This window comes from Engraulis encrasicolus, chromosome 1 (genome assembly GCF_034702125.1).
Source record: "Engraulis encrasicolus isolate BLACKSEA-1 chromosome 1, IST_EnEncr_1.0, whole genome shotgun sequence".
NCBI classification, from domain to species: Eukaryota; Metazoa; Chordata; class Actinopteri; order Clupeiformes; family Engraulidae; genus Engraulis; species Engraulis encrasicolus.
Window position 1 is genome coordinate 25,973,187 of NC_085857.1, and position 12,500 is coordinate 25,985,686.

The 12,500-nt window shown below is 41.8% G+C and overlaps 1 protein-coding gene across 1 annotated transcript in view; it reads left to right on the forward strand.

Annotated features, from left to right (window-relative positions):
- The window catches only part of evi5l (ecotropic viral integration site 5 like), an 87,336-nt gene that overhangs the window by 51,889 nt on the left and 22,947 nt on the right, over window positions 1–12,500 (forward strand). Inside the window, exons 7-13 of the mRNA XM_063199284.1 lie at window positions 469–612; window positions 1,224–1,313; window positions 2,152–2,249; window positions 3,756–3,816; window positions 4,625–4,678; window positions 6,149–6,181; window positions 7,671–7,811. Coding sequence (XP_063055354.1) covers window positions 469–612; window positions 1,224–1,313; window positions 2,152–2,249; window positions 3,756–3,816; window positions 4,625–4,678; window positions 6,149–6,181; window positions 7,671–7,811 — 621 coding nt within the window. The remainder of the gene's footprint in view (window positions 1–468; window positions 613–1,223; window positions 1,314–2,151; window positions 2,250–3,755; window positions 3,817–4,624; window positions 4,679–6,148; window positions 6,182–7,670; window positions 7,812–12,500) is intronic.

Below are 12,500 nucleotides of genomic sequence, written 5' to 3' on the forward strand. Positions count from 1 at the left end.
CAACTCCTGGCATCGGGACGTCGTTTTTGTCCCCCTCTTCTGTCCAAAAATAGGTCAAGGTTCTCTTTTACCCCGCAAGCGATAAGGGCGGCACTGCACAAGGTCAAGGGCTGCTGATGTGAATAGCAATTATCTTTTTGTTTTGTTTTACTTGTATGATATGCCTGTCTGTGCCGCAAGTCTAGTGCCAGACAGCAATACATTCTGGATGAAAATGTTGCATGACGGTTAGGAATCTTATCTGACTAACCAAATACATTGACAAAGACGTGACGTGTGTCATGATGTAAAACTCTCGTAGGATCAATGTGATTGCAGACGGACCTTGCAGCTCCTGCAGCTGTGTATCCCCGTAGATATTTCATCCATAGACACACACTCACTCTCTCTCTCTCTCTCTCTCTCTCTCTCTCTCTCTCTCTCTCTCTCTCTCTCTCTCTCTCTCTCTCTCTCTCTCTCTCCCTACAGGAGCAGCTTCCGGAGCTGAATGTGCATTTCCGCTCCCAGAGTTTCCACACCTCCATGTACGCCTCCTCCTGGTTCCTCACCCTCTTCCTCACCTTCCTCCCCCTGCCCGTCGCCACGCGCATCTTTGATATCTTCATGTACGAGGTACGGTCATAATGAGAGAGAGAGAGAGAGAGAGAGAGAGAGAGAGAGAGAGGGAGAGGGATGGACAAGTGTCAGAGGGTTCCTCACTTTCCTCCCAGTCCTGGTGCTAGAGGTGTGTGTGTGTGTGTGTGTGTGTGTGTGTGTGTGTGTGTGTGTGTGTGTGTGTGTGTGTGTGTGTGTGTGTGTGTGAGAGAGAGAGAGAGAGAGAGAGAGAGAGAGAGAGAGGAGAGAGAGAGAAGAGAGAGAGAGAGAGAGAGAGAGAGAGAGAGAGAGAGAGAGAGAGAGAGAGAGAGAGAGAGAGAGAGAGAGAGAGAGAGAGCAAATCAGTGTGTGTGACCCAGTGTCTGTGTGCGTGTGTGTGTGCTTGAGTGCCTGTCTGCGTGTCTGCATGCGTGCGTGCGTGCGTGCGTGTGTGCGTGCGTGCGTGCGTGCGTGCATGCATGCGTGGTCTTGTGCATGTGTGTTTGTATAATACAATATTTGTACAAATCACTAAATGGGCCAATGTGTATGTATTCATGTGAATCACCAAAGGGGCCTATGTGCATATGTATTCCTGTGTTCATGGCCATCCTACAGTACTGTATGTGCATATGTATTCCTGTGTTCAGGGGCTGGAGATTATATTCCGTGTGGGCATGGCCATCCTACAGTACAACCAGACCGACCTCATTCAACTAGACATGGAGGGCATGTCACAGGTATGACACACACACACACACACACACACACACACACACACACACACACACACACACACACACACACACACACACACACACACACACACACACACACACACACACACACACACACACACACACACACACACACACACTCAGAGTTTTAAAATACAAATAAAAAATACAGTTGGTCCAGGAGGAAAGGAATGTAAAATATCTTTGGTCAAAGTGTACGTGTATTACTCACAAACACTTGGACCAAAGATATTTTACATTCCTTTCCTCCTGGACCATCTGTTCCATAATGTTATCAACCTTTCTTATATTGTTTTTGCTTTAAATGTATCCTTTTGTGAAGTAGATGGGGGTGGTGTGTGTGAGTTTGGTTGGCACTTGGCAGTTAATGACAGTTATCTGTGCCACCACATTCACTTCCTATGAGTGCCTGAACAGTAGTCATGCAGTTTGTGTGCTTTTTAGCACTGTGCTCAGTCACTGGTTTAAGACAATTGGTTCACACTGCTGCTGCTGTATCTTATAACATGTAAGTCACACTTGATATTTACCTGATAATATAGCTTATCGAAATAAATCGTTTCTGTAATTCGTATGACCCACAAAATCATTATAAGTGTATGCAGTTATTTTCATTTATTCTGAGATGATATTTGAGGCGATCGCCATTATTGACAGTTTCATGGTTTTAAAATGTCAATTTTGCCTGAAAAAAACATTCACTGTTACCTGTAGTTTTTTGTGTAGGTACTTGTCTGTAGTCAGATTTCATTTGACACACATTTTGTCTTTCCTCCTGTGCCCCGGTCTGTGGTTGTCTTGTGGTCGCCTGTGAACACAGCACTTCCAGAAGGTCATCCCTCACCAGTTTGACAGCTGTCCAGACAAGCTGATCCTGAGGGCCTACCAGATCAAATACAACCCCAAGAAGATGAAGAAGTATGTAATGCACTACTGTACAGCGCACTACACTACACTACACTACACCACACCACACTACACCACACTACACTACACTACAATACACTACACTACACTACACTACGCTACACTACATTACACTACACTACACTACACTACACTACACTACACTACACTACACTACACTACACTACACTACACTACACCACACCACACTACACCACACTACACTACACTACACTACACTACACTACACTACACTACACTACACCACACCACACCACACCACACCACACTACACTACACTACACTACACTACACTACACTACACTACACTACACTACACTAGACTAGACTAGACTAGACTAGACTAGACTAGACTAGACTACACTACACTACACTACACTACACTACACTACACTACACTACACTACACTAGACTAGACTAGCACACTATCACACCTCTATACACTACACTAGTGTAGTGTAATGTAGTGTTGTGTACAGTAGACTGCACTACCTCACACTACACTACACTACACTACAATACACTACACTACACTACACTACACTACACTACAATACACTACAATACAATACAATACAATACAATACAATACAATACAATACAATACAATACACTACACTACACTACACTACACTACACTACACTACAATACAATACACTACACTACACTACACTACACTACACTACACTACACTACACTACACTACACTACACTACACTACAATACAATACAATACAATACAATACACTACACTACACTACACTACACTACACTACACTACACTACACTACACTACACTACACTACACTACACTACACTACACTACACTACACTACACTACACTACACTATACACCACACTGCAATACACTACACTACACTACACTACACTAACTCACTCTACACCACAATCCAATACACTACTACAGGAACACAATATAGCACACTGCACCACTACACTACACTACCCCAGGCTATCTTCGTTCTGATCAAGATTATATTTGCGTGACTTCAGTCAGACATGACATGCTACCAGTTCTGGCTCTGTGTCAGCACGCACATCTATTGAGGTCGTATATTGTGGACAGACTGATGTAAACACCCACACTGTATCTTCAGAATACTTGTAGTGTGTGTGTGTGTGTGTGTGTGTTTATGTGTTTGTGTTTATGTGTAATGGAGGCCAAGTAGCAGAGTATGGCGTGGAACGTCAGTAAAGCTCGCTCTCGAAGCCTCATACAGTATCGGTAGCGTTGGGCTATCGGACTGGTCCTTTAGTCCAGCTGTATCGTGCTGTGACTCCCATTGATGTGGTGGCGAGTTCGTGGCTCAGAGGGGGACGCAGTGCGCAGTAATATGTCGGGTTACGCGCGTGCGCACTGTATTGTTTTTCAATAATTATTGGTCCTTCCAAATAAAGTAATCACACTGTGTGTGCGAGTGAATATTGATGAATTCAGGAGGGGTCAATTTGTCTTTTGTGTGTTATCCCCTAGGCTGGAGAAAGAATACACTACCATCAAAAACAAAGAGATGGAAGAACAAATTGAAATCAAGGTACCCCTTTATTTCTCTTTCTTCTTTCTTTCTTTCTTTCTTTCTTGCTTTCTTTCTTTCTTTCTTTCTTATTTTCCTCCCTCCTCTTTCTTTATTCACGTTTTTCCTATCGTTTCTTGTTAATTTAAAATCTCTCCAAACAAATCTAGCCTGTCCTCAGTATTTTAGCTGCCGCTGCCTAGACATGCATTGCCTCTCACGCTGATCGATGATTATGTGTGTATGCAAGTGGTCTGGTGCTAAAGTCACGCTAGCATAGTGAGATTGAGAGCAGCGTGTGGTGTTTCAATGTTTCAATATGACTACACACACACACACACACACACACACACACACACACACACACACACACACACACACACACACACACACACACACACACACACACACACACACACACACACACACACACACACACACACACACACACACACACACACACACACAGACTTACAGACTCCAAAACTCAAGCGAACTCAGAGTTATGTCCTGGCATTTTCGGTAATTGCGCTAAATAGTTCTAAATGTCTGTTAAGAAGTGCAATAGAGCGGCGCATAATAGTGCTTCTTAATTTATGCTGAACCACAGAAATGAAATTTGACAGGTGACCATAACAAAGATAGGATACATCAAATCAGGACCAGGGAATTAATACACACCATGTTTTTATTTATTTCAATAATTTACTTTACTTTATTTTTACCGCTCTGGCATCGCAATCAATTAATAAAATAAAGAAAGAGATTGTATTAAGTTTTATTTTTCATTATTTTTAAACATAATTTATTTTTTTTTTCCCCTGTGCAGCGGCTACGCACAGAGAACCGATTGCTGAAACAGAGGATCGAGACACTGGAAAAGGTGAAAGGGGAGGATGTGTGTGTGTGTGTGTGCGCACGTGTGTGTGTGTGTGTGTGTGTGTGTGTGTGTGTGTGTGTGTGTGTGTGTGTGTGTGTGTGTGTGTGTGTGTGTGTGTGTGTGTGTGTGTGTGTGTGTGTGTGTGTGTGTGTGCGTGCTAAGGTACGCCTGTTTGCACATCTATTCTTTTCTTACTGGAGTTACTCTATCTATTATTTAAGAATTGTGACTCACTGCAGTGTGTGTGTGTGCGTGTGCGTGTGCGAGTGTGTGTGTGTGTGTGTGTGTGTGTGTGTGTGTGTGTGTGTGTGTGTGTGTGTGTGTGTGTGTGTGTGTGTGTGTGTGTGTGTGTGTGTGTGTGTGTGTGTGTGTGTGTGTGTGTGTGTACAAGTGACATTGTTTACTTCAGCACAGAACTTCTACTAGCTCCCTCTTCTTCTCTCGTTCTCACTCTTTCTATCACTCTATTTCTCCCCCAGCTTTTATCTTTTTATCGATCTATATTACCCACCTATTAGGGCTGTAACGATAGATTCAACTCACAATTGGGTTCGTCTCACGATTTTTGACCTACAGTTCAATACACCCCATGATTGTTTTTAATATAGCTTTTTGATGATCGTTTATAGATAGAATAGGATAATAATTGATAACATAATAATGATGCAGATTTGAAACTTTGAAGCACATCACATCATATCATGTGGTTGTTCTCTGGACTGTAGCGTAACAGAAAGGGCATATCACGATACTGCCTTCTTGCATCACGATACAATATTGTGACTGTGTGAATCGCAAATTCTCGGTTCAATACAATATTGTTACAGCCCTACTCGATACTGCCTTCTTGCGTCACAATACAGTATCGTGACTGTATGTATCGCACATTCTCGGTTCGATACAATATTGTTACAGCCCTACTATCTATATTATTCTATCTTTCCTTCTATGCCTTAATCTATCATCTTCCCCTTGTCTGTATCTACGTATACATCTGTGACAGTGACTATGATAATATTATTCTCCCCTTTGGGTGTCTCTAGGTGATCTGTTTGACCAGTATGTTTCTCTACATTTCTTGCTCCTAAATATATCCTTTCTTATCTTCCTTCTCTGGTCTTTTTTTTCCTGTCATCCTTTTTAAATTATCATTGTGTTGTCATTATACAAATCCTATTTTTCCTACATTTTAATTTTTTTTTGGTCGTTTCCTCTATTTTCTTCTTCATCCATTTTTTTCTTCCTTTCCTGAACCTTTGTTTACATTGATCTTTTTGTCCTGAAAACATGAATCTTTTCTTATCCTCTCTCTCTTTCTCTTCATCCAATTTCCTTTATCTCAACCTTTATGTCTCTTTTTTCCATTTCCCTTCTCGTCATCACCCCTTTCTTCTTTTCCCGTCTCCTCTTCTCCTCCTTCTCCTCTTCTTTTCCCCTCTCCTCTTCTCCTCCTTCGTTCACTGTAAACTGTAGGAGAGTGCTGCTCTTGCCGATAGGCTGATCCAGGTACAGTATTCTGTCAATGACTCCTATTCTGTATACAACTCTTCTTCTCCTGGTAACATTTCAAGATAATGGATGCATATAAAAAGCATGGTAACACTTTATTTTAGGGATACATCTATTAGCACTAATACATACAATGTGTCTGTATAAGTAACTTGTAAGGCATGTACAAAGCAAAATCAAACATTTGTTAGGCATGCTAATGATGAACAAGACGTTAATATTTGCAACTTTTTTTTGTATATGAATAAAAAAAATACTCTGTTAACAGCTTGGTAAAATCTTGAACATATTATGTGTAGATATTTTATAAAGCATTAATGAAACTTAGTAAATAGTAAAAACATGTGTTAATGTTTTGTTCATCATTAGTTAATTATTTACCAAATCTTTGTATGCATCCATTGTTATAAAGTGTTACCCTTCTCCTTGTGCTCTGCACTACTTTCTTCTATCCCTCCATCCCAGTCTTGCTTGCTGCATCCCTCCTTTACTTCCTCCCTCCTGCCTGCCACCATCTTTCCCTCTCACACTTGACTGTATCCCCCTCTCCCATTACATTACATGTATTATGAAAGTGGACAGAACCTCCATCTCCATCACAGACCAACGCTGCATGAGAGAATGCCAGTTGTTTGTTTGGTTATGTGTCTGTCTGTCTGACTGTCTGTCTGTATGTCTGTGTGTCTGTCTGTCTGTATGTCCCTCTGTCTGTCTGTCTGTCTGTCTGTCTGTCTGTCTGTCTGTCTGTATGTCCGTCTGTCTGTCTGTCTGTCTGTATGTTCGTACGTCTGTCTGTCGGTCTGTATGTATGTTCGTACATCTGTCTGTCTGTATGTCGATCTGTCTGTCTGCCTGCCTGTCTGTCTGTCTGTTTGTCCATATTTCTGTTTGTTTGTTTGCCCAATTTACATCAAAGCACAGTTTGTGGTCAGCGTATTCAGTTATAACGTTTGCCAGCACCCTAACCCCCCTTCCCCCCAATGCCTCCTGAGCTGTCAGCCTACCTCCCTCAATGGCATGTGCTGTACTGCGTTGCACTGTCTTGTGCTGTGTCCCAAAGCCAGAGGGTTGTAAACGTAGTCATGACCCATGTCTGCATCAAAGGTAACAGACCCTGCATGTGGAATGCGAATGGCATAGGAGTGCATCAAGGTCCTACTTTGCATTTCCCTGCGTTGATTCGAGTGTCCTGCATTGTTGTAATATGTACGGTAGTTATACAAACCTTGTTTTTCATTGTGTGAAGCTGTAAAGAAGACATTTAAATATTAAAATATAGACTAGGGTTTATGTTACCTGTAATGTTGAAGCTATTTTCCACACAGTTTATTTTTCTCATCAATGTTGTTTGCAGTGTGCACTGTGTCAGTGGAATATGTATTTAACGCAGCATGAAAATCCGGGTAGTACAGGTCTATATTTCCCAACATCCTTTGCTCTCTCTTTCTCTCTCTCTCTCTTTCTTTCCTCCTATTGGCTGTGACAGGGTCAGGTGACACGTGCCCAGGAAGCGGAGGAGAACTATGTGATAAAGAGGGAGCTGGCCGTGGTGAGGCAGCAGTGCAGCATAGCCAGCGAGAACATGGAGAAGGCTCAGGAGACCATCAGAGAACTGCAACAGTCAAAGGTAAGACAACCACAGAAGTGAAGTTAAGTGAAGTGAGAGCACAACTGGGAAACTCAAACTCCCATCGTCTCCCACTCGCACTGCACACAACGAAATTGCATTTATACCTCATTAAGCCCCCAATGGCGCCCGAAAGGGAGCAGTGCAGCGGGACGGTACCATGCTCAGGGCAGCTCAGTCATGGAGGAGGATGGGGGAGAGCACTGGTAATTACAGTTTTTCTCGATTGCTTACACACAATTTTCTGAATCAGTTCTCGAATTCTCAGAACTCTACACACAAATCTCCAAACCTCACACGCAACGGGCAGAACTCTTCACTTCCTCTGAAAAATGCACGTCTTGTCTCAAAACAATGTACTCTCTTCTAAAAACCTCATTTTGTTCTCAAATGGCACACACAAGCAGTCATTTCAATACACTGTTATGTGAACCATTGAACACTAATATGCACAAGGTAAAACTCTATACTCAACTTGACACACAGTAGAAACTTATTTTCTTCACTGTTCTACTCACTAAAGAGGGTATTTTTCTGTAGTAAAATACTGAAATATTGTTTTTACGTAAATCGGAGAGCACAAATGTGTGGCAAAAAATATATTTTACATATTTTTCTGACATTTTTTAAAAATGTACTAATTTATTGTAAAATATTGGGTAACCACATGAAAGTGATCTCGTGTATAACATCTTTTGGAGTTCAAAAACTAAACAAATGTGTTTTCTCACTGCATCCACTCATGTTTTCATCAATATCACATGCAATGTGTGTCCTTAAGGGGTGATGATTTCAGATTGTAAACCGGTATGAAGAGAGTTTGCCCATCTGATGAGGAAGTGAACATAGGGTGGCAGTTGATTTTAGTATTTTGAATGGCAGTGTGTTCAATGCGACAACCAGGGTTTTTCTTCATGAAAATTGTGTGTAATCCAGAAAATTGTGTGTAGTGGTTTGAAAAGAGTTTGTTTTAAAACTGAAATGCAAGTGTAAATAAGGAATTGTGTTTAGTGTTCAGTGACATTGGTTAGGGGAGTTGGGAAATGGGTGAGATGTTCCGAGAATTGTGTGTGAAGTACCAGAACTTGTGTGGAGGCAATCGAGAAAAACTGTAATTAATTACGCCCACATCCATCACGCACAGCGGGGGACATCACAGGTCCTGGTAACACATCACAACAACCGTGGAAACAGCAGCAAAGATCATAGGCCCATTTTGAAACTGAAACAACAATGTCCAGGTAGCCAATCCGTGACAGACAAGACTGATGGTAGATTCAGATTAGACCTATGATTTTTGGCCCAGGCCCGAGCCCGAACCCGAACCCGAGCCAATTTCGGGTCGGGTCGGGCCTGAAATGTCACTCATTACGTTCGGGTAGGGTCGGGTTCGGCTTCTCTATCGTTGACAGTTTTTTTTTTTTTTTTTTTTAAATAAATAAATAGGCTATGTAGGCTGTGCGTTAATAATATTCCACGTCAGTTGATAATCCAGCAGTGCAGTGCCTGCTGCTAGAATGCACGCGCTTTCCCTCGCCTCTCCCTCCCATCACAGTGCGCTGAGGCATTTCGGCCGTGTTTTGGCCACGAGAGACGCGTGGTCTGCAAAAAACAGAGGTCGCCTCATCAACCCGACACATACTGTAGCCTAATAAACTCTTGCAATGGCAATTCAAGAACTCCTTCATTCCTGTTCTGCTGCTCGCGTCGTTGTTCTTCTTTGTCTCGCTGTCTCTCTCTGTGAAAGTGCCGCGCTAGATTTTTAAGGTCGTACTGCTGCTGTGGCTTATGGCCCAATGATCAGCCGGTCAAAATGACGGACGCCCTTAAAATTTTCCGCCAACTCTTAAAAAAAGCGTCAATGATGGATTATCGCTTAATGTAACCTCTGTGCACTGCAGTGCAGCATACACAGAAATATAAAAGATGGCCTGCATGTTTATACAGTCTATTTAACTTAGATTTCGTAACAAAATACTTTAATGGCTTTAATTTAAGGGCTTTGATTTGTTATCATAGATCACCCCTCCTTATAAATAAAATTTGAAATTTCGGGCTTCCCTCGGGCTCGGGCCTACACATCCAATAATTAGTCGGCCTCGGGCCGGGCCCGGCCCAATTCCCATGGGCCCATGTCGGTTCGGGCTTGGATTTTTTTACCCGTTCTTACCTCTGATTCAGATTAAGTGTTTGTGCTATTCTATTCTATTCTATTCTATTATATTATATTATATTCTATTATATTATATTATATTATATTATTTTCTATTCTATTCTATTCTATTCTATTCTATTCCATTCTGTTCTGTTCTGTTCTGTTCTATTCCATTCCATTCCATTCCATTCCATTCTATTCTATTCTATTCTATTCTATTCTATTCTATTCTATTCTATTCTATTCTATTCCATTCCATTCTATTCCTATCTGCTGTAAAGCAGCTTCTAAATACAGACCTGAATGATGGCTTTTGGCAGTTGTATGAATTTGGGTCACATGTGGTAGCATGGTATACAGGAAGCAAATCAGAGCATGACACTTGTGGTCATGCATGCATGTACACACTGGCATATGAGCTTCAGCACACAGAGTACTGTGAAAATATCACTGTCTGTGTCGACTTGTGCCTGTCTGAGGGTCAATGGTGGGTTTTTTTTTGGCTCAGACATCAGGTGGCACAACCATAGCTAAGGCCCATAAATTAATAAGTAATAGGTAGGTAGCCCTTTAATGCACGCCATACCTCCTGTGGCACGCTGTAATAGACATTGAAAGTTAACTACTATTGTACTACACTGCTATGACAGTGGCAGGGGGCCTTTAGTAATACATTACGACTTGGTCATTGCCATTCTGGTAACAGCTAATTTACAACGCTATGTCTTAAGGGGGTTAATGTACTGCAGTGAATATGCCTCAATAATACAGTAAAAACAAACAAAAAAACCATTTAATCCATACCATTAGTTGTGGTTGCACCACTCTGGCATGTGCTACTACTAAAATGTCATTGACCCTCTATAACATCAACTTTAAAAACAGTAAATGTAGATCAGAGAGTAGTAATTGTATTACTCCCAAAGGAAATTAAATTATCATTATGCTTCTCTCACCACTTCACCTATACCTGTGATGATCAATTAAAAAAAAGAGAGATACCTTGATTTATTAAACTGCCATTTTGTTATCTTGCAACATATCAAAAAGCCCCTTATTAATTTAACATCTTCATTGTACTTAGATCATTTGCACCAAAATGTACGTAGGTCTGACTATTGCTGTAGGAAAAGTACACTGAAGTCCAGCATTGTTGCGCTTCCTTCATCGCCCACATGGCGGCGCTGTATCAGATTGTCAATTTAGTCACAATAGAAATGTTTGTCGCCATTACATGAAATCGGCATGTGAAGGGGCAAGGAATTGCTGACACATTTTCTCTATTTTTTAAAGGGGCTCCATGTGGGATTAAACGTTTAATTAATCACTGTCCCGGGTCATCATTTGAGTCATTAGTAAGTTAATGATGACTCTCGCGACCACTTTCATGGTCCGCTGTTAGAAAACCCCCAATGTAACTTTTGTCAGAGCCGTCCGCTACGAGTGTTATGGAAAACACTTCTCACACAAAAGAATTTTGTACCGTATTCAGATTTGTATAAACTGCTGGCAATCCATGATGAAAAACATTCTTACAGCGAGTTTATCTAAACAGCATTTTTTCATGATTTTGAGACAGGCATGCCACTGGCACCGTGAAAACCACATCATCCTACATTGTGCCCCTTTAATATGATACCTAGATTCATAAAGTCATAATTAAAATTTGTCTCACACACACAGACCTGCCTTCAGTTCTGCAGCCGAAAGGAGGGAGACAAACGGGTCAATTGTTCCGGGCCCAAAGGATAGGTGGGGGTCCTCAGAGTGAAATAGGTCCTCAGGATGTTTGTATGTGGGTCAGTAACGTTTCAACACTAGCACACGCCAGGGTGGCGCCACTATTGTATGGATTTTTTGTTTGTTTGTTTGTTTTTAGTGGACTATGCATGCATACTGTAAGAAGCATATTCATTGCTAACCTGGTTCTCACGCAGATGGGCGTTTCTCCTTGTGCGAGCTCACGAAGTTGAGCGAAAATGCACAAAGGGTCTGCGTTAGAACCAGGCTAATTCATTGCAGCATCTCAACCACAATTTCTAATTAATTTACGGGCATTAAACGACGTTACCACACCGAACATCTGAGCCCCCCAAAAATAGGTCTTTGACCAATGTATTGGCGTAGGGGTCCTTTCACAACACTTTCTCCTGGGGCCCCGTCTAAGCTGTCATCAGCCCTGCCTGTCCACAGTGACTGTATAAAAACAGTCACTGGTGGGCCCCACTTGCCGGCACTGTGACATGGCATGACACAGCGTCCGCTAAGTTCCCTTTAGCCCAGTGTTTCTCAAAGTGGGGCGTAAGCCCCCCTGGGGGGGCGCAGAGGCATCTCAGGGGGGGCTTGTGACATCTTATTTTGGGTTTGTTCCTCAAGGAAATGATTTCCTGTCTTGCCAATAAGTCAATAACTTTAAAGCCCTCACCAACATTATCTATATTATTAATTGTCATTCATTTGAACACCATAGGAAATGAACACACATCTGCATTCGACATTTGTTTTATCACCTTTCCTTTGATTCTGCGCAGCGA